At 55.3% G+C, this 20,245-nt stretch overlaps 1 protein-coding gene across 1 annotated transcript; it reads left to right on the plus strand.

Annotated features, from left to right (window-relative positions):
* The first annotated feature begins 3,817 nt into the window (after positions 1-3,817).
* Positions 3,818-18,541, plus strand: RHOD (ras homolog family member D). The gene is made up of 5 exons (XM_032153601.2): positions 3,818-4,494; positions 13,098-13,185; positions 13,942-14,051; positions 16,930-17,064; positions 17,960-18,541. Exons 1-5 carry the CDS (start codon positions 4,363-4,365, stop codon positions 18,125-18,127), a joined length of 633 nt encoding a protein of 210 aa, XP_032009492.1. The 5' UTR covers positions 3,818-4,362; the 3' UTR covers positions 18,128-18,541.
* Positions 18,542-20,245: the final 1,704 nt, after the last annotated feature.

Below are 20,245 nucleotides of genomic sequence, written 5' to 3' on the forward strand. Positions count from 1 at the left end.
CTCTTGTTATCTTCCCAACCTGTTTCCCTCCTTTCTCAGGCCACCCCACCTCCAGGGTCCCATCCCTCCCCACCCCTTCATCTCCCCTCCTCCAGCCCTGGGCCCAAGGACACGCCTCCAGGGTCCCAGGCCCCCTCTGTCTGGGAGCCCCACCGAAGAGGACAGGTGTGGAGGTCTCCGACCTGCCCAGCAGCATTGCCTAGGCCAGGCCTGCATGTGGGAGAAGCAGAGCAAGCCACTGCATCACGGTCAGCAGCAGCTCTAAGCTCCAAACTTCCCTTCCTCTCTCCCATCTGTCTGTGCCTGCAGACCCCCAAAGGGACAAATCAAAAGCCTAAATAAGCACCAAGATGGGGCCACCAGACTTCCTCTCTCTCCACCCCTCCCACCCTATTATCAGCCCTCCCGTCCCACCCTGAAAGATCAATAATGGTTTGGCAGGGAGAGGAGGCCAGGGCAGGAGGGCACGTCCCCGTGGCCCGGGGCCCCAGTTAGGTGGCAGCCAGGCTGGAGTTGTCTGGGCAGGCTAGACAAAAGGAAACTTGGGAGCAGAGGCCCTCTGGGTTCCACCTGGCGTAGAGCTGAGTCTGCTGCTCACTTACTGTGTAAGTTCCTTCCTTTCTCAGGCCACAGTTTCCCCATCTGAAGAATGGGGGTGTTGGATAAGATGGCCTCTAAAGAGCCCTGTATCTCTGACTTTTGGAGATTCTGTGTGTATGGACTCCAGAGCCCAAGGGCCTGGGTCCAAATCCCAGCTTCTCTGCTTACTAGCTGCGGGACCTTGGGCAAATTATCCAACGTCTTTGGGCCTCAGTTTTCTCACTTGTCAAAGGATAAGAATTGAACATACTTCATAGGATGGCATGAAATGACATGCGCCAAGTGTCCGGCACAGGTAGGTGCTCAGTAAATGTGAGGTCAAGGCTTTGGGTGGAGGAGTTCAGGCTGAGGGCAAAGGCTCTTGGGATCCGGTATTTCAGATGAAAGTGGGCCGGGGCTGGGCGCGGCGGCTCACGCCTATAATCCCAGCACTGTGGGAGGCCGAGGCAGGTGGATCACCTGAGGTCAGGAGTTTGAGACCAGCCTGGCCAACATGGTGAAACCCCGTCTCTACTAAAAATACAAAAATTAGCTGGACGTGGTGGCAGGTGCCTCTAATACCAGCTACTCAGGAGGCTAAGACAGAAGAATCGCTTGAACCTGGAAGGCGGAGGTTGCGGTGAGCCGAGATCGCATCACTGCCCTCCATCCTGGGCAAGACTCTCCATGGAAAAAAAAAGAGAGAGAGAGAGCAGAGGACGGGGGATGCACACAGAACCAAGAGCTTCGGGAGCTACACACCAGGGCCCATGCACCCTGCCAAGCCACTCCAAAGGGAAAGACTGTATCTCTCCCCTTCATTCAGCCATCCACAAACACCCTACACCTGCAAGCCAGGAATCCCAAGCAGGGAGGCGGCCCCAGGTGATGACTGTGCAGGGAGCTGAGCAACCACATGAGGGCAGTGGAGACGCGATCAGGACCGCACAGGATTTGGCCTTAGGATAGGGGTGGGATGTGAGAAAATGGGGAGAGGGGTGGGGCCAGAGGGCCTTGGAGTAGGCAGAGGCTGGAGAGTGGTTGCCTGTCCACAGACTCCCCATTCATGTCACATGTGGTATTTGTCATCCATGCAAGCATTTGTTCCTTTATTCATTTCTTCAGTTTGTTTATTCTTGTAAGCCAGCCCCTCTTCCGTCCATCCTTCCTTCTTTCCTTCCTCTCTTCCTCATTCTGTTTTTTTCCTTCTTGTCCCTTTGGTTTGTCTGGCCAGGTGATCAACTGCACATACCGTCCTAAGCCACAGCTGGGTGCCAGCCTGAGAGAGGCACGCCTCTAGGGGGTACGGTGAGCCTTGGCCCCTTCCCTTGAAGGGTTCAGGGCAGTAGGCCACGGTGCTGGGCTCCCCACAGATCTGGGCCTGGGGTTGGTGGGGTCTCGAGGGGCCTAAGTCTCCCACAGGCTGCAAGTCCTGAGAAGCCTCAGTAAACACTAAAACAGTAAACAGTACCCTGGCCAGGCAGACTGTGTGACCTGGGCCACCACTCTAAAAATAAATTCCAGGAAAACAGTATGGTCCCAGGTCCAGCAATGTCTGAGATTCAGGGACATTCCCTGCCGACCAGAGCTGATTTCTGTGGCCTGGTGACTAAGCTCCCTCTTGCAGGAACGTAAGCATGGCGGGGAAGCGGAGGCTGGGGCTTGACGTCAGGAGATTGAATCCTGGCTGTGTCCTGCTGGTCTAAGACACCCCTCTGCCTCTCTCTGAGGCTCAGTTCCCAAATCTGTAAAATGGGGGGAAGCAGGTCATCTGCTTGGTCCACCTCATGGTCTGAGAGCTGAATCAAATTGCAATTATGCAGATGAAGAGTGATGGAGGGAGACCACCTGGCTTTGGGGTCATGCCTGGATCCAAATTCTAGTTCAGCCTCTTACTAGCTGTGGATGTTAGTCAACGACTTAGCCTCTCTGGGCCTCAGGCTCCTCATCTGTGAAACGGAGCTAAGAGTCCTTACCTCCTAGGGAACAGTGCCTACACGTGGCTTGCAATCCATTAATGGGTGTTGTTATTATTAGGAAATGCTCAGTGAAACTGTACAGCATGACAAACATCAAGTGTGTCATTACAGAGATTATCCCTAAAGCAACCAAGGCCAAACGCCTCTGCCTGACTCTCGGCTCCCTCCACCCCCAGTCTGGCCCCACCTGCCTTCCAGCCTTGCCACCCAAGGCCTGATGACAGCAGCAGTGGGGAGGAAGATGCTGACAGCTGATCCGAGGGTGTGGGGCCCCTCTCACCACTCCTTGGGGCGGGGAGCCCTGCTCAGGAGCTACCTGCCCAGCCCAGTGTCAAGTCACTGCCGAGCCCTATGGCAGTTTCGGGGAGGAAGGGGCACCTGGAAGGCAGAGCTGTGCTGGGGAGGCTCCTTCCCTCCAAGTGGGGCTCCATCCAGCCTGCAGACCACAGCCCGGAGCGGGAGCCGGGCAGAGGAGCCAAGGAGCTGGGCTCTGCCTCTCCACCTAGTGACTCCTGCCCTGGCTGCCTCTTTAGACCACAGTGAGTTTAAAGGAGGTTGAAGGTGCTTTTTCACCTGCCTGACTTGGAACTCCATGAGGAGTGATGTCATGACCAGCATAAATTGGGGGGAACCTAATGACGTCTGCCCCTTGTTCTTTTAAGCTTCAATAGAAACACTCAGTCCAAGATCTGGGAAGACCCTTGTGCCCATTTTTAAAAGATTACAACTCTGGCCATTAGGAGAATTGGAGAGATCAGGTGACAATGAGTTCCCAGTTCAATGCTGGATTTACTGCTGGCATCCAAAGTGCTCCACTGGGCAAGCACCAGCTCCTCTTGCTGCACCACTGTGCAAGGGATCCTCACCCTCCGCGGGGGCGGGATGGGGGGGCAGCATTCCGCTCCGGCCTCCGCAGCTTCGCACTTGCCGCTCTCTCCTGTAGAACACCTTTTCCCTCCCCCATCTGACTGTGTCTCACTTTTTCCTCAAGACTCTGAAAGGTTTCCTGACTCCCTCAACCTGGGCGAGGAGCTCCTTTCCCCTACTCCCGTCCCGCTGCCTGTCCCTACTCCCGTTGTAGTTCTGATCACACTGATGTCCTGCGTGTCTACCATTCTAAGCTGTGGGCTTTCAAGGCAGGGCCTGGATTTTGTCTTAAACAGTTCAGGGTCCCCAGGCCCTTGGGCACCAGGGGGACATCTCATGGTGCAATAATAAGAAACACTCACACTTTACAGAGGGAAGGTTCCATCGCTTTCCCTAGATCGTGGCCAGCCAGGGTGTCAGGTGGCTGCCCACCTGCGGCAGAGCTTCCTGGTGCTGGCGGAGGGGGGCAGGCCAGGCCTGGTGGGGCCAGTGAAGGGGGTCATCCCCTTCCCACCTGGCATGAAACGCCTGTGTTGTGCTGCGTCCTAAGACCCCTGGGGAAATGCACCATTCATTCATTCATTCAGTAAAGGTCACTGGCTCCTGCCTGGGATCTGGGACCTAGCCCCTGAGCACACCCCCGCCCGCACTGTCGTGGTCCCGCTGTTTGTCTTCTCCCTTCCGACCTCCCGTGGCCCCAGCGCGGCCCGCTCACAGTAGGTGCTCGGGCAGCGTTTCTTCAGGGGCCTAGACGGCCTGGAGAGGAAGGGCCCCAGCCCAGCCGCCCGGGCCTCTCACCTGGCTCTCGGGGCGTCCGGCTCGCACTTCCTCCCGCCGCCCCGCCCCTTCCACATTCCTGCCCCGCCGGGCCTGCCCCGCGCAGTCTGGGTCTCTGCGCCGCAGCCTCCCGCCCGCCCGCTCCGCGCCCGGCCCCGGGATGACGGCGGCCCAGGCCGCGGGTGAGGAGGCGCCACCAGGCGTGCGGTCCGTCAAGGTGGTCCTGGTGGGCGACGGCGGCTGCGGGAAGACGTCGCTGCTGATGGTCTTCGCCGATGGGGCCTTCCCCGAGGTGAGTGCGCCGCGCCTCCGCCTCGCCCGGTTCCGCTCGCGCGCCCGGGTGTACAGGTCCGTGCCGGAGCGGCCCAGGCTGTGCGCCTACCCCGGCCTCCGAGGGGTCTCCCAGCGGGGCCTGGGGTCCAGGGCAGAGTTCTTCCGCCCCAGCCTTTGGGAATGAAGGCCTCAGTGTTATTATCTGTAAAGCCGGAGGAATGGCATCTACCGGGGAGGGGTGTCACAAGAACTGAGTGAGGCGACCCGGGTGCACACAAGATCCTAAGACAGCACTTGGCCGCACAATTCCGCCAAGAGGGCCTGAGAGCTTGGAAGCCAGACTGCCTAGGTTCAAATTATGGCTTTGCCACTTATAGCTGTGTGCCCTTGGGCAAGTCCCCTAACCCCGCTGTGCCTATATCCCTAACTACATCACAGGTGAGTGACAGTGCCCACAGCACAGGGTCAGTGTGACAGCGAGTTAATAGACGTCAAGCACTCAGCCCCGGCCTGCGCACAGGAAGGACTCACGGAGAGTTGGCACATGTCGCTCCTGGGAAACATTGTCTCCCCTCCAGCTCTTGCGGCTGGAATGCACATGCCATGGGCTCTGCCTTGGAGGGTGGGAGCACGCCAGCTGTAGCCTCAGCTGCTGGGCCCGCGTCTCTGCTCTCCTCTTATGAGCCCCGTGTCCTTTTGTAACGTGCTTAGCTTCTCTGAGCCTCAGTTTCCTCACAACAACCCCATAGGGTAGAGGGACTGTAGGGCAGTGGTGAGGTGGAGCCTAGGGGAGGCTGATAGGCAGCTCCCATGCGGTACCTGGCATGTCCTTGGTGCTGTAGGCATGCCCACTGTTAATCCTTCCGACATGCTCACTGACTGCCCAGGCAGACTCCACAGGCACCAGGCGGTCCCTGCTCTGCTGGCTCTCAGCCCTGTTGTCCTGGGAGTCCATGGAGTTGCTTCCAGCATCTCTTCTTCTTCTTCTTCTTTTTTTTTTTTTTTTTGAGAAGAGTCTCACTCTGTCACCCAGGCTGGAGTGATATTGGCACAATCTCAGCTCACTGCAACCTCCGCCTCCCGGGTTCAAGCAATTCTCTTGCCTGGCTAATTTTTTTAATTATTTTATTTGATTTTTATTTTATGTTATGTTATTTTATTTTATTTTATTATTTTTGAGACGGAGTCTCGTTCTGTCGCTAGGCTAGAGTGCAGTGGCACAATCTCGGCTCACTGCAACCTCTGCCTCCCAGGTTCAAGCAATTCTCCTGCCTCAGCCTCCTGAGTAGTTGGGACTACAGGTGAGTGCCACCATGCTAATTTTTGTATATTTTTAGTAGAGACAGGGTTTCGCCATGTTGGCCAGAATGGTCTCGATCTCTTGACCTCGTGATCCGCCCGTCCCGGCCTCCCAAAATGCTGGAATTACAGGCGTGAGCCACCACACCCGGCCAATTTTTTTATTTTTAGTAGAGATGGGGTTTTGCCATGTTGGTCACGCTGGTCTCGAACTCCTGGCCTCAAGCGATCTGCCCGCCTCGGCCTCCCAAAGTGCTGGGATTACTGGCGTGAGCCACCGCAACTGGCATTCCTCCTTTTCTTCCCAGCATCCTCTAAGCCCCTGGGGTTGTACAGGTGCTGGGGCATCTGAGCACAAGCAGGATGGGTCGGGCCTACCCCATTCTTATCACACTGTAGTTCTTATCACAATGATGTCTGTCTGCCTGTCTCCCACCCTTGGCCCATGTGGTTTCTGCTGCAGTGGCACTGAGCCACTTTTGTTTAGTAGCTTGTGGAGCTGGTGTCATCTCCTTTGACCAGTGATACTTCTTTTTAAGTGGGGGGAAACATGTTTCTGGGCCCCTAGATGCTGCCCATGGGAACCCAACAATGAGGGCACCTGGGGAAAAGCACCACACAGGGACAGGTGGCCCAGGCCCAGGGGAAGGCACCTGATGGGTGGGGGCTGGAGGGCTGATGCCTCACCACCAGCTCTGAGATGTCCTTGATGATGAGACCATCCCAACTTCAGAGCAGTTATGACGTGGAAATGGGCCTCTTACAGTTGATAAGATGTGAATGCTTTGAGGGACATGCTGGGGCTGGCCAGAAATGGGGGGAGGGCATGCTTATCACCAGGAAAATGGGCCAGAATTGTCCAGGCTCTTCCTCTGTCTGGGGGTCCCAGGTTCCCTAGAGCAGGAGAGTCCTCTTCATTTAAAGAACCCACAATGGGCCGGGTGTAGTGGCCCACACCTGTAATCCCAGCTCTCTGGGAGGCCAAGGCGGGTGGATCACCTGAGGTCAGGAGTTCGAGACCAGCCTGGCCAACATGGTGAAACCCCATGTCTACCGAAAATACAAAAAAAATTACCCGGGCATAGTGGCACGTGCCTGTAATCCCAGCTACTCGGGAAGCTGAGGCAGGAGAATCGCTTGAACTCGGGAGGCGGAGGTTGCAGTGAACCGAGATCGCGCCATTGCACTCCAGCTCGGGGACAACAGAGCGAGACTCTGTCTCAAAAAATATATATATATATGTAATTAAATAAATAAAGTAAAAGAACCCACAATGTGTAAGAGTTGGAAGGGCTTCATTTTGCAGACGAGAAAACTGAGTCCAGAGCCCAGAGGCTTGCCTGGGGGCACATGGCCCAGCAGTGGCAGCACTGATCTAGAGCCCAGGTCTTCCCACTCCTGACCAGGGCCTTCTCCACAGCCGCCAGTGCTCTGCCTGCTGGACCCGGCCTTCTCCTGCCCCTGTCCCTAGCACCAGACTCTTCCTCCAGGCAGCCCTTGAAGCCCAAGGGGCCAGCAGCCAGGAGGCTGGAGTCCCATCTCCCAGACTTCCTGCACACAGCAAAGGGCTGAGAGCAGCCTGAGGATTTGGAGGGACCTCAGTGACCCTCATCCGGCTGTGGCCCAACCCTGGATTCAGGGCAGCAGGGGAGGGCAAGGTGGAGAGAGCTCCTAGGACAGGGGGGAGCCCCAGGCTGGGGTGCCAGCCTCTGCCCAGTCCTGGCTGGCATTTGGGGCTGCAACCATTCCCACAGGTTCAAAGCCTAGCAGCCCCCACACCAGCATGGGGATAGGAGGTGGCAGGGAGCACCCAGCCCTGCTGACTAGAGCCCCCTGAGTCCTTCCTGGTTCGCACTTGGACTCCCATGGGTGTCCTAACCAGGGATACCCTGACATTCCCTCTTGAGCCAGGTCCCCCATCTTGGTAATGATCCATTTTCTGTCTGTGAGCCCCTGGAGGGCAGACCTGAGCCTGAGTCATCTCTGTCCTTGTCCAGCACAGGCCCAGCCCTTCTTTTCTGGCTGAGGACGGCTTAACAGATAAGATTAGGTGCCATTGGTCCCATGGACAGAGGGTGACCCTGCCTGGGGGTCAAAGAACAACACAACAAAAGGTACAGACAGAGTCTCTAGGATGACGTCCCCAGTGGGGGAAAGGGCTGTGACAGTTACAAGCCAGAGGGGAAACCCAGCCCCTTTCCGTCTCCAGGAACTGGAGTTGGTAACCTCAGGAAAGGCAGGTGGCTGAGGACAGGGCCTGGTCTCTGCAGCCAGAAAGACCTGGCTCTGTCACTAGCCAGCTGTTCACTGTGTCACCTTGAACAAGTCATTTCCTCTCTCTGGGCATCATCAGAAAGTGAAGGTTGTACTGACGTTCCGAGCTTGCAAGGATCGAAGATGGTGCCAGTACACCGCCACACACAGAAGATCCTTAGAGAATGGTGGGTGACGGTGTCATTACCATGGGCATTTGCAAAGCACTGAAACATGTCTCCCAAGAGATTTCCAGCAGGCTGCCCTGCAGCTCAGATCAAGAAGGTGACTGAGTGGGTGGTCAAGCTGGGAGCTCAGATGCAAGGGCACCAATGCCCTTCACAATAACAGGCCCCTACTCTAGGACAAAGGTCAGAGGCTGCCGAGGGGCTGGGGATATTAGTCCATTTTCACATTGCTATAAAGAACTACCCGAGACTGGATAATTTATAAAGAAAAGAGGTTTAATTGACTCACAGTTCTGCATGGCTGGGGAGGCCTCAGGAAACTTACAATCACGGTGGAAGGTGAAGTGGAAGCAAGGCACTTCTTATGTGGCAGCAGGAGAGAGAAAGAGAAGGGGGAAGCACCACACTTTTAAACCATCAGGTCTCCTGAGAACTTCCTCACTATTGGCCAGGAGTGGTGGCTCATACCTGTAATCCCTGCTCTTTGGGAGGCCAAGGTGTGCAGATCACTTGAGGTCAGGAGTTCGAGTCCAGCCTGGCCAACATTGTAAAACCCCATCTCTATTAAAAGTACAAAAATTAGGCTGGGCACAGTAGCTCACGCCTATAATCCCAGCACTTCCAGAGGCCGACGTGGGTGGATCACCTGAGGTCGGAAGTTCGAGACCAGCCTGACCAACATGGAGAAACCCCATCTCTACTAAAAATACAAAACTAGCCACGCGTGGTAGCACATACCTGTAATCCCAGTTACTCAGGAGGCTGAGGCAGGAGAATCGTTTGAACCTGGGAGGCAGAGGTTGCGGTGAGCTGAGATCGTGCCATTGCACTCCAGCCTGGGCAACAAGAGCGAAACTCTGTCTCAAAAAAAAAAAAAATTAGCCAGGTGTGGTGACACACCTGTAATCCCAGCTACTCAGGAGGCTGAGGCAGGAGAATCACTTGAACCCAGGAGGCAGAGGCTGCAGTGAGCAAGATCGCACTACTGCACTCCAGCCTGACTCTGTCAAAAGAAAAAAAAAAATCTCCCTCACTATCACAAGAACAGCATGGAGGAAACTGCCTTCATGATTCAATCACCTCCAACCAGGTCCTTCCTTTGACACATGGGGATTACAATTCGAGATGAGATTTGCGCGGGGACACACAGCCAATCCATATCACTGGAGAAAGTGTCACCACCTGGAAGGATGGACGGGGCCTTGTGTGGACACTGCCCCTGGCCACCAGCTTTCCCAGTGGTGAGCATTTATGCTGGGGCCTCACCTGCCAGTCCATCCTCCCTCCCACATCATGGCGTGACACTCTCCCCCTTTAACCAGTGAGGAGACTGTCCTAAGGACACATAGCTGGTGAGTGCCGGAGGTGGGTCTTAAGCCAGGCACATCTAAACCTAAAGCTAGTGCTCCTAGCTACCAGGTCACACTGCCCTGGCAAAGGCAAAGGGCCTGAGGGAGGGCACCCTGAGCAGGCAAGGGGGGATGGAGAGGTAGGTGAGGCCCTTGTCTGTGCCTGTTGGTCCTCTTGGTAGAGGGAGTGACAGCATGTCTAGAGTCTGGGGTGGAGCCGGCCCTTACCTCAAGGCTATCCCGACTTCTCCATCTTCCTCAGCTGCCCACTCTGGGACCTGCCTTTCTCCCCACCCCACTCCCTGCAGCTTCCCTGGAGGACGGTGCTGACCCACTGCTCAGGTGCTGCCCCTCCCAGCTGGCCAGGGCCTGACTCAGAGGGCCAGCGGGCAGGCAGGCATGAAATTCTCCTGAGTCATGGGCAGGTGTGGGCCCCACCTGGCATGGGAAGGGAAGAGGATAGGGGCCCCCCAGACTGTGGCCCCATCAACCAGCCCTGAGCAGGCAGTAGAGGCTTAGGGACCCAAGAGCAGGTAGCCCAGCATGCCCCTCAGAGCAGAGGGCACAGGTTGTGGCAGAGTTTTGCAAACCCATCTTGCAAAAGCTCCCTCTTCATTCCTGCATTTTCATCTGTGTACAAAACCTGGCCTGCTGCCCGTTCATCTCACCTTCATAGAAAGGCAGCAGTGAGCTTAGGCTGGGCAGGGCTGGAGTAAGGGGTCTCTGTCCTGGGTGACCTCCTCCCAAGCCCAGGCAGGACAAAGAAGAAAGGCCCAAACATGGGGCACTGGGCTGGGCGTGGTGGCTTACACCTGTAATCCCAGCACTTTGGGAGGCCAAGGCAGGTGGATCGTGTGAGTCCAGGAATTCAAGACCAGCCTGGGCAACATAGCAAGACCCCATCTCTACAAAAAATACAAAAAATTACTTTGGAGCTGGGCGTGGTGGCTCACGCCTGTAATTCCAGCACTTTGGGAGGCTGAGGCAGGTGGATCACCTGAGGTCAGGAGTTCGAGACCAGCCTTAACATGGAGAAAACCCGTCTCTATTAAAAATACAAAAAATTAGCTGGGCGTGGTGGTGCATGCCTGTAATCCCAGCTACTCGGGAGGCTGAGGCAGGAGAATTGCTTGAACCTGGGAGGCAGAGGTTGTGGTGAACCGAGATCATGCCATTGCACTCCAGCCTGGGCAACAAGAGCGAAACTCCGTCTCAAAAAAAAAAAAAAATTACTTTGGGAGGCCAAGGTGGATGGATTGCTTGAGTTCAGGAGTTCGAGACCAGCCTGGGCAACATGGCAAAACCCTGTCTCTACAAAAAAAGAAAAAGAAAAATTAGCCAGGCATGGTGGCCCACACCTGTAATCCCAGCTACTCGGGAGGCTGAGGTAGGAGAATCACTTGAGCCTGGGAGACAGAGGTTGCAGTGAGTCAAGATCGCACCACTGCACTCAGGCCTGGGTGACAGAGTGAGACCCTATCTTAAAAAGGCCAGGCCTGGTGGCTCATGCCTGTAATCCCAGCACTTTAGGAGGCCGAGGCGGGTGGATCACTTGAGGTCAGGAGTTCAAGACCAGCCTGGGTAATATGGTGAAACCCCATCTCTACTAAAAGTAGAAAAATTAGCTGGGTGTGCTGGCGTGTGCTTGTAATCCCAGCTACTCACAAGGCTGAGGCAGAAGAATCACTTGAACCCAGGAGGCAGTCGTTGCATTGACCAAGAGATCACACCATTGCACTCCAGCCTGGGTGACAGAGCAGGACTCTCTCTCAAAAAATAAATAAATAAATAAAAAAGCCCGGGCACGGTGGGTCATGCCTGTAATCCCAGCACTTTGGGAGGGCGAGGTGGGCAGATCACGAGGTCAGGAATTCGAGACCAGCCTGACCAACATGGTGAAACTCCGTCTCTGCTAAAAATATAAAAATTAGCCAGGTATGGTGGCGCGTGTCTGTAATGCCAGCTATTCGGGAGGCTGAGGCAGGAGAATCCCTTGAACCCGGGAGGCGGAGGTTGCAGTGAGCCAAGATCACACCATTGCACTGCAGCCTGGGTGACAGAGTGAGACTCCGTCTCAAAAAAAAAAAGAAAAGAAAAAAAAAAGGTGGAGGGCGCATTGGGGCATTCTGGTAAGGGATCAGGAAAGGCATCCCAGAAAGGTGAAGGTAGCATTTAATAGCAGTCTTGTTTGGATTGTGAGAGGTGAGAGGCAAAGGAGGAACCCCAAAAGCTGTGAGTTCCCCAGGACAGGGATTGAGTCTTTTTTTTGTTTTTTTTTGAGACAGAGTCTCGCTCTGTCGCCCAGCCTGGAGTGCAGTGGCGCAATCTCGGCTCACTGCAAGCTCCACCTCCCGGGTTCACGCCATTCTCCTGCCTCAGCCTCTCCGAGTAGCTGGGACTACAGGCACCCGCCACCACGCCCGGCTAATTTTTTGTATTTTTTAGTAGAGACAGGGTTTCACCGTGGTCTCGATCTCCTGCCCGCCTCGGCCTCCCAAAGTGCTGGGATTACAAGAGGGATTGAGTCTTTTGGTGCCTGCTTCCCAGTGTCCAGAACTGGACCTAGAGAAGGTGCTAATGCTGCTGAATGAGTAGATGAATGAACAAATGAACAAAGCAAGGAATGAATAAACATGTAAGTTAATGTTGTTCTAGGAAGGGGGGACAACATGAATGAAGGCTCAGAAATGGGAGTCCCAGCAGCGTGTGCCTGTGGTCCCAGCTCTTGGGAGGCAGAGGCAGGAGGATTGCTTGAGCCCAGGAGTTTGGGGTTGCAGTGAGCTGTGGTGCCTGTGAATAGCTGCTGCACTCCAGCCTGGGAAACACAGGGAGACCCTGTCTGAAAAAAAGGAAAAATGGGAGTCCCCTGCCCCCATCCAGAGGGCAATGATAAAAATAACAGTAGCTGGCATGTAGATGTGCTTATTTTATGCCAGGCCCTGGGCTAAGGGCTCCGCATGGAATATCTCACTGAATCCTTACAGCGGCACTGTGGTAGGGACTTTTTTTTTTTTTTTTTTTTTTGAGGCGGAGTCTCACTCTGTCACCCAGGCTGGAGTGCAATGGTGCGATCTCAGCTCACTGCAATGTCCACCTCCTGGGTTCAAGCTATTCCCCTGCCTCAGCCTCCCAAGTAGCTAGGATTACAGGCATGTGCCACCACGCCTGGCTAATTTTTGTATTTTTAGTAGAGACAGGGTTTCACCATGTTGGCCAGGCTGGTCTCGAACTCCTGGCCTCAAGGCCCACCTCAGCCTCTTAAAGTGCTGGGATTACAGTGTGAGCCATGGCGCCTGACTGGTAGGGACTTTTAATATTCCCATTTCACAACTGAGAACAAAGCTGGGGAGGTTCAGGACTTTGCAAAAGCAGACAGGCTCTAGGCCGCCACCCCTGGCAGGCCAAGGAGGAGGCTTCTCACAAACAACTACACTCCACTGACCCCCAAGGAGGGAGCAGCGCTGTGGACAGACCAAGTCCCCCATGCCTCTCCGAAGCCTCCTCACAGCCTCCCCCGCCCTGCTTCTCCTCAGAGCTACACCCCCACGGTGTTTGAGCGGTACATGGTCAACCTGCAAGTGAAAGGCAAACCTGTGCACCTCCACGTCTGGGACACAGCAGGTGGGTGTGCATGGGCGGGGGTAGGATGGGAGGGGCTTCCCTGGGCCCCAGATGCCTGGGACAGATTCTGCTCTGCTTCCTTCTGAACCAGGGAGGCCGGCCAGTCTCCAAGGGACAGGTGCGGGCCAGGAGTGGGCCCAGGAGTCTGAGCCCTCCTTGCCTCTGCAGCAGTGTCACCTGCACCCCCAGCACCCCAGGGCCACCTGCTACGTCCTGGAGGCAAGCGGGAGTCCAGCACTTTCCTTTCAGGAATGTTCCTGGCCTTCTGAGCACTCCACCCTGCTTTTAGTTTCTGTAGGATCTGTCTGGCCATGGCCTCTGCCCTCCAGCCTCCTGACCTTGCCTATACCAGGGTGAGCTCTAAGCTAAACTCAGGGCCTCCCAGCAGCCCTCTTAGTTGGACGGGCTAAGATGTCTTTGCCAGGTTCCCACCTACCCCTTATTTCTCACTCCTAAGCTCAGAGCAAAGCTGGCTTCTGAGCAATTGGCCCCAGTTCCTCCAGGTGGTGCCAGGCCTGGCCTCTGCCTTGCCCGCCATCCCTTCCAGACATCCCACAGGCAGAGGTGAGCACTGCCCCCAAGGGGGCATTCACATGGAGTAGCCACCTCAGAGCCAAATTTGTGCCAGACTCTGAGGCAAAAAACTAGGCCCTGTCCCCAGAAGCTCCCCATCTGACGAGGTGACCTCCTGACATTGAGGCGGTGCTGACAGGGGCCAGGAGCCCTGAAGGCAGTGACCACCCCCACTCTGCCCAGGGCAAGACGACTATGACCGCCTGCGGCCCCTGTTCTACCCTGATGCCAGCATCCTGCTGCTTTGCTTCGATGTCACCAGCCCGAACAGCTTTGACAACGTCTTTAACCGGGTAGGTACTGGGGGGCAGGGAGGCATAGCCCCCATAGCCAGGCCACTCCATTCTGCCACCCACCCTTGACCCAGCTGACGGTCAGAGCTTGGCAGGCCCGAAATGATATTGATTCCAGAGCCTTTGGCGTATATATGGGGAAACTGAGGCCCAGAGTGGGGCAGTGGCTTGCCCAGAGTCGCTGGCACAGGGATTTGGTGGCAGCGTCTGCCCTTCTGACGCCCAGTACAGTGCTCCTTGCCTACCCTATGCTGCAGACTCCGAACACGGTGGCTCTTCCCACTGCGGCTCTGCCTGAGGTTGCTGGGTGAGCCAGAGGCTCCTGCATCTCCCCAGCCTGTGCCTGCCCGAGGTGCATGAACCGTCGAGTCAGAGTTCAACAGCTCTGCGTGGCTGCTGGTTCTCAGAGGCTGCTCATGGGCATCGGGGATGTAGCCCCTTGAATTCCTCTGCTCCAGCTGCCTTTAGCCATGGCACAGCCCCTCACCCATTGCTGCCAGGGCCTCCGAGGTTCCGCAGGGTACAGTCCATGACAGTATTTGCAACAACAATAACAATGGCGACCATTTTAAGGACTGACCACGTGCCCGGCAGTGTTCTTCGTACTTGCATGTATTTACTCATTTACTCCCCCGGCCAACCTTATGGAGTATTATTCCCGGATCCAGTCACTCGTCCAGAGATACACATCTATTAAAGTGGTAACACTGGGATTTGAACCCAGGCAGGCTGCTCCGCCCATTCATTCAGAAGGAATGATTGAGCACATATGTTCTGGTGCTGTTCTGGGCATTGGGGACCAGGAGAGATGGTGGTGCCTGGGACCAGGGTGCTAGCAGTGGGGGTGACAAGAAGGGGGTTGATTCTGAATCGGTCTAGAAGGCGGAGTTTGCTGATGATTGGGGTTTCTTGTTGGATTGGATGTGGGTGGGAGGGAGGAGTTTTTACCAGAGCAGCTGGAAAGTGGAGTTGCCCTTGGCCAGGATGAGAAGGAGCAAGCTGGGTTCGGGAGTGGGACATCCTAGTGGAGGTGTCCGGCAGGCAGTGCGAGGCATGCGTCTGCAGTTCCTCCGAGCAGGCAGTCCGGCTGGGCAGCCTAAATGCAGCCGCACATTTAGAAGCTACGGGTGCAGTAAAGCCTGGGGGAGGCTGCCCGGGGAGGGAGAGCAGCTAGAGGAGAGGAAAGACCACAGGTTGAACCCCAGGGAGAGGAGGAGGAGGGCAAGGCCCCATAAGACCTAGGACAGCCAGGAGAGTGGGGTCCTGGGATGAAGTGCAGGCTCAGTCAGGTAGGAGGGAGTGATGCCCAGGGTCAGGGCTATCGAGGGATGGGTAGGAGCAGGGCTAAGGATTCACTGGTGGTGGCTGGGTGCGGTAGCTCATGCCTTGTAATCCCAGCACTTCGGGAGGCTGAGGAGGGTGGATCATTTGAGGTCAGGAGTTTGAGACCAGCCTGACCAACATGGTGAAACCCCGTCGCTGCTAAAAATACAAAAATTAGCCGGGCGTGGTGGCACATGCCTATAACCCAGCTACTTGGGAGGCTGAGGCAGGAGAATTGCTTGAACCCGGGAGGCGGAGGTTGCAGTGAGCTGAGATCGCACCACTGCACTCCAGTCTGGGCGACAGAGCAAGACTCTGTCTCAAAAAAGAGAGGATTCACTGCTGGGTTCAGTGGGAGCCACCAAGGAAACCTTTCTCATGGGCAGTTTTGGTGGATGGGGGGGTGGGGAGAATCTGCCAGGGACCCCACAGAGGCTTCCAGGGACCTCCATTTGCTTCCAGGAATGAGGTCGTTTGATGCCAATGTTTTTGTTTGTTTGTTTGTTTTGAGACGGAGTCTCATTCTGTCTCCCAGGCTGGAGTGCAGTGGTACAATCTGGGCTCACTGCAACCTCCGCCTCCTGGGTTCAAGCGATTCTCCTGCCTCAGCCTCCAGAGTAGCTGGGACTACAGGCACCCGCCACCATGCCCAGCTAATTTTTGTATTTTTAGTAGAGACGGGGTTTTATCACGTTGGCCAGGCTGGTCTCGAACTCCTGACCTCAGGTGATCTGCCTGCCTCAGCCTCCCAAAGTGCTGGGATTACAGGCGTGTGCCACCGAGCCCGGCCTGGATTGATTGATTTATTTTATCTTATTTATTTATTTATTTATTTATTTGAGATGGAGTTTCACTCTGTCGCCTAGGCTGGAATGCAGTGGCATGATCTCAGCCCACTGCAACCTCCGCCTCCCGGGTTCACGCCATTCTCCTGCCTCAGCCTCCTGAGCAGCTGGGATTACAGGCACCCGCCATCATGCCCACCTAAATTTTGTATTTTTACTAGAGACGGGGTTTCACTGTGTTGGTCAGGCTGGTCTTGAACTCCTGACCTCAGGTGCTCCACCCGCCTCAGGCTCCCATAGTGCTGGGATTACAGGCGTGAGCCACCACACTTGGCCCAGATTTGTTTTTAAAGGATCCTTTACTTCCTTATATGTTTTGCTCAGTTTGGTGGGTGTCCATGAGGGCCCTTACCCTGCAGAGAGGAAGGATTCTAGAAGAGCAGGAGCAGGGCTCTGAGCCCCACCCCCAGGCTCAAATCCTGCCATTTCCAGCCAAGGCCAAGTTACATCGCTTCTCTGTGCCTCAGTTACCGCACCTGTACAGTGGGATTCGTTGTGAACTTGCTGCTGGGGCCTTGGGGAATTAATGGGTCCATACGTGTAAATTCTTAGATGAGAGTCTGGTACCAAATAGTTTCTCCCTAGATGCTGGCTGTGCTGATTATCAATATCAGAGCTCGGGCTGGGGAGCAAGAAAGTGGTCCACTGAGAGGGCCAGGACTCTCCAGGGCTCACACATGCCCCCCACACGCCCCCTCGCCCCCCTGCAGTGGTACCCAGAAGTGAATCATTTCTGCAAGAAGGTACCCATCATCGTCGTGGGCTGCAAGACTGACCTGCGCAAGGACAAATCACTGGTTAACAAGCTCCGAAGAAATGGATTGGAGCCTGTGACCTACCACAGGGTAGGAAACCCAGCCCGAGGTGGGAGTTGGGGAGGACTGGGTGAGGGGACCTCTGGATGCCTCTCAGTGGCACCAGGCGTCCAGAACGCTCAGGGTGTAGGTCAGAGCTGGGGTGGTCTTAGAGGCTGTCAGAGGTCAGAAACTTCCAGCACTTGCAAATGGTCCCTAGAATATGCTGGGAGCCTCCACCTGCAAAAGAGAGAACAAGGAAGTAGGCATATCAGAGTCAGTTCCACCACCAATCTGAGACCCAGAGAGGGGGCCCAGGCAGGCACCCACATATTCAGACTGTGGGTCCCTCTCCGCTACATGCCTGGGTTCATGGGAAGTTCATTTCTTGGTGCCTTGAGAGGCAAAGAGGCCCAGAATGGAAGTTAAAAACACAACGAAGGCTGGCTGGGCGCAGGGGCTCACGCCTGTAATCCCAGCACTTGGGAGGCCGAGGTGGGTGGATCACTTGAAGTCAGGAGTTCGAGACCAGCCAGGGCAAAATAGCAAGAGCCTGTCTCTACCAAAAATACAAAAAATTAGCCAGGTGGTGTGGTGGCGGGTGCCTGTAGCCCCAGCTACTCTGAAGGCAGAGGGAGGAGAATCACTTGAACCCAGTTGGAGGAGCTGCAGTGAGCTGAGATCGCACCACTGTACTCCAGCCTGGACGACAGAGCAAGACTCCGTCTCAAAAAAAAAAAAAAAAGAAAGAAAGAAAAAAAGGAAAGAAAAGAAAAAGAAACATGATGAAGTGCGAAGTGCATGAGGGCGCTTGGGCAAGCAGGGGTACGGGAGCCGTGGGTGCTCTGCACACCCCACCTTCCACTCTTGTCCGGGGGAAGGAAGCGAGGACGTGAGGCCTGCCCAGTGCCCCCTTCACGGCAGCCCCATCCACCTCTCTCTCTAGGGCCAAGAGATGGCGAGGTCCGTGGGCGCGGTGGCCTACCTCGAGTGCTCGGCTCGGCTCCATGACAACGTCCACGCCGTCTTCCAGGAGGCGGCTGAGGTGGCCCTCAGCAGCCGCGGTCGCAACTTTTGGCGGCGGATTACCCAGGGCTTTTGCGTGGTGACCTGAGCGGCTCGGGCCGACCGAGTGACGCGGGAAGGGGCAGGGCGCTGACCTGCTGCTGAGCTGGCTGGGCTGGACCCGGTCCCTAGGCTGTGACTGCCGAACTGCACCGCAACAGATGGGCGCCACCAAGGCCAGGCCCTGAGGCCTGGGAGTCCTGGACTGAGAAAGGGGGTTCCTGGGCCCACCTGCTCTGTGTAGGGCTCGTCCTGCGGTGCCCGAGAATCACTCACTAACCCCTACGCCCGGTCCCGGACCGACATCCTGGAGCCGCCTGTGCAGCCTGATGCCCCCTCGTGGCTGCTCCCAGGGCTGCACCTGCCAGGACCTAATGTTCTCAGGTCCCTCCTGCCAGAACCCGCACCCGGCCCCTTCCCACCTGTCATACTGGTAACTGTAACAAGGAAAACGACATCACTTGTCATTTGTGTCGTGCCTCTTGTTTCTTTTTTCTTTTTTTTTTTTTGAGACGGAGTCTCCTTCTGTCGCCCAGGCTGGAGTGCAGTGGTGCATTTCAGCTCACTGCAACCTGTGCCTCCTGGGTTCAAGCGATTCTCCTGCCTCAGCTTCCTGAGTAGCTGGGATTACAGGCGCCTGCCACCACACCTGGCTAATTTTTGTATTTTTTTTAGTAGAGATGGGGTTTCACCATGTTAGGCTGGTCTCGAACTCCTGACCTCATGATCCACCCGCCTCGGCCTCCCAAAGTGCTGGGATTACAGCCGTCAGCCACCACGCCCGGCCTATGCCTCTTGTTTCAAGGTGGTTTTACACACACGTTCCAAGGCAGGTAAAAGCCCACCCCATCTAGGCACTGGGATAGGACTGCTTGGATCCAAACCAGCTTTATTGCTTCCATGACCTTGGGCAAGTTCTTCTGGGCCTCAGCTTCCTCACCTGTGAAATGGGTCACAGACTAAGCCATGGAGCTTTTGGATGAGTAAGAGGGTCATGAGGGCCAACACATGCAAAGAGCTTAGTAGGTGCCTAGCACGCAGTAAGTGCTCACAAACAGTTTGGCCAGGGCCGAGCAGTGACTCATGCCTGTAATCCCAGCACTTTGGGAGGCCAACGTGGGCAGATTACAAGGTCAGGAATTTGAGACCAGCCTGACCAACATGGTGAAACCCCCGTCTCTACTAAAAATACAAAAATTAGCCAGGCGTGGTGGCCCACACCTGTAATCCCAGCTACTCCAGAGGCTGAGGCAGGAGAATAGGTTGCAGTGAGCAGAGATTGCACCACTGCACTCCAGCCCAGACAACACAGCGAGACTCCTTCTCAAAAAAAAAAAAAAAAAAGGTGTAGCCAGGTGCTGTCGCACACCTGTCCCAGCCACAATTGTACCAGTGCACTCCAGCTTGAGCTACAAAGCAGGAAAAAAAAAAAAAGAAAAAAAAAGTGGCCGGGTGTGTTGGCTTACGCCTGTAATTCCAACACTTTGGGAGGCTGGGGCGGATGGATCACCTGAGGTCAGGAGTTCGAGACCAGCCTGGTGGTCACATGGTGAAACCCAGTCGCTACTAAAAATATAAAAATTAGTTGGATGTGGTGGTACGCCCCTGTAATCTCAGCTACTCGGGAGGCTGAGGCTGGAGAATCACTTGAATCCGGGAGGTGGAAGTTGCAGTGAGCTGAGATCATGCCACTGCACTCCAGCCTGGGTGACAGAGCAAGACTATGTCAAAAAAAAAAAAAAGGATCTTGACTTCTGACTTCAGAGCAGTTGAGGCTCGTGCAAGAAGAAAAATCTGCAAGAAGTCTGCATAAAAAACGTAACAGCAAAAAACCCATCAAGGGTTCCAGGAACACAGGGAGGTTACAGAGGAGAGCTGTCTGAGCTAGGTTAAGCTCACTAGGCTTGGGGAGAATAGGGAAGAATATTCTGGGTGCAGGGTATGCTTAGGGGAAGAGCAATCAGGCCAGAAATGGAGGCTGGGAAAAGTTGTTTCCCATCCCTGAGCAGGTTAGATTAAAAATTCAGTGGGACCTGGTGTGGTGGCTCACGCCTGTAATCCCAGCACGTTGGGAGGCTGAGAAGGGTAGATCACCTGAGGTCAGGAGTTCAAGACCAGCCTGGACAACATGCTGAAACCCAATCTCTACTAAAAATACAAAAAAATT

The sequence above is a fragment of the Hylobates moloch genome, unplaced genomic scaffold, assembly GCF_009828535.3.
Source record: "Hylobates moloch isolate HMO894 unplaced genomic scaffold, HMol_V3 SCAFFOLD_5, whole genome shotgun sequence".
NCBI classification, from domain to species: domain Eukaryota; kingdom Metazoa; phylum Chordata; class Mammalia; order Primates; family Hylobatidae; genus Hylobates; species Hylobates moloch.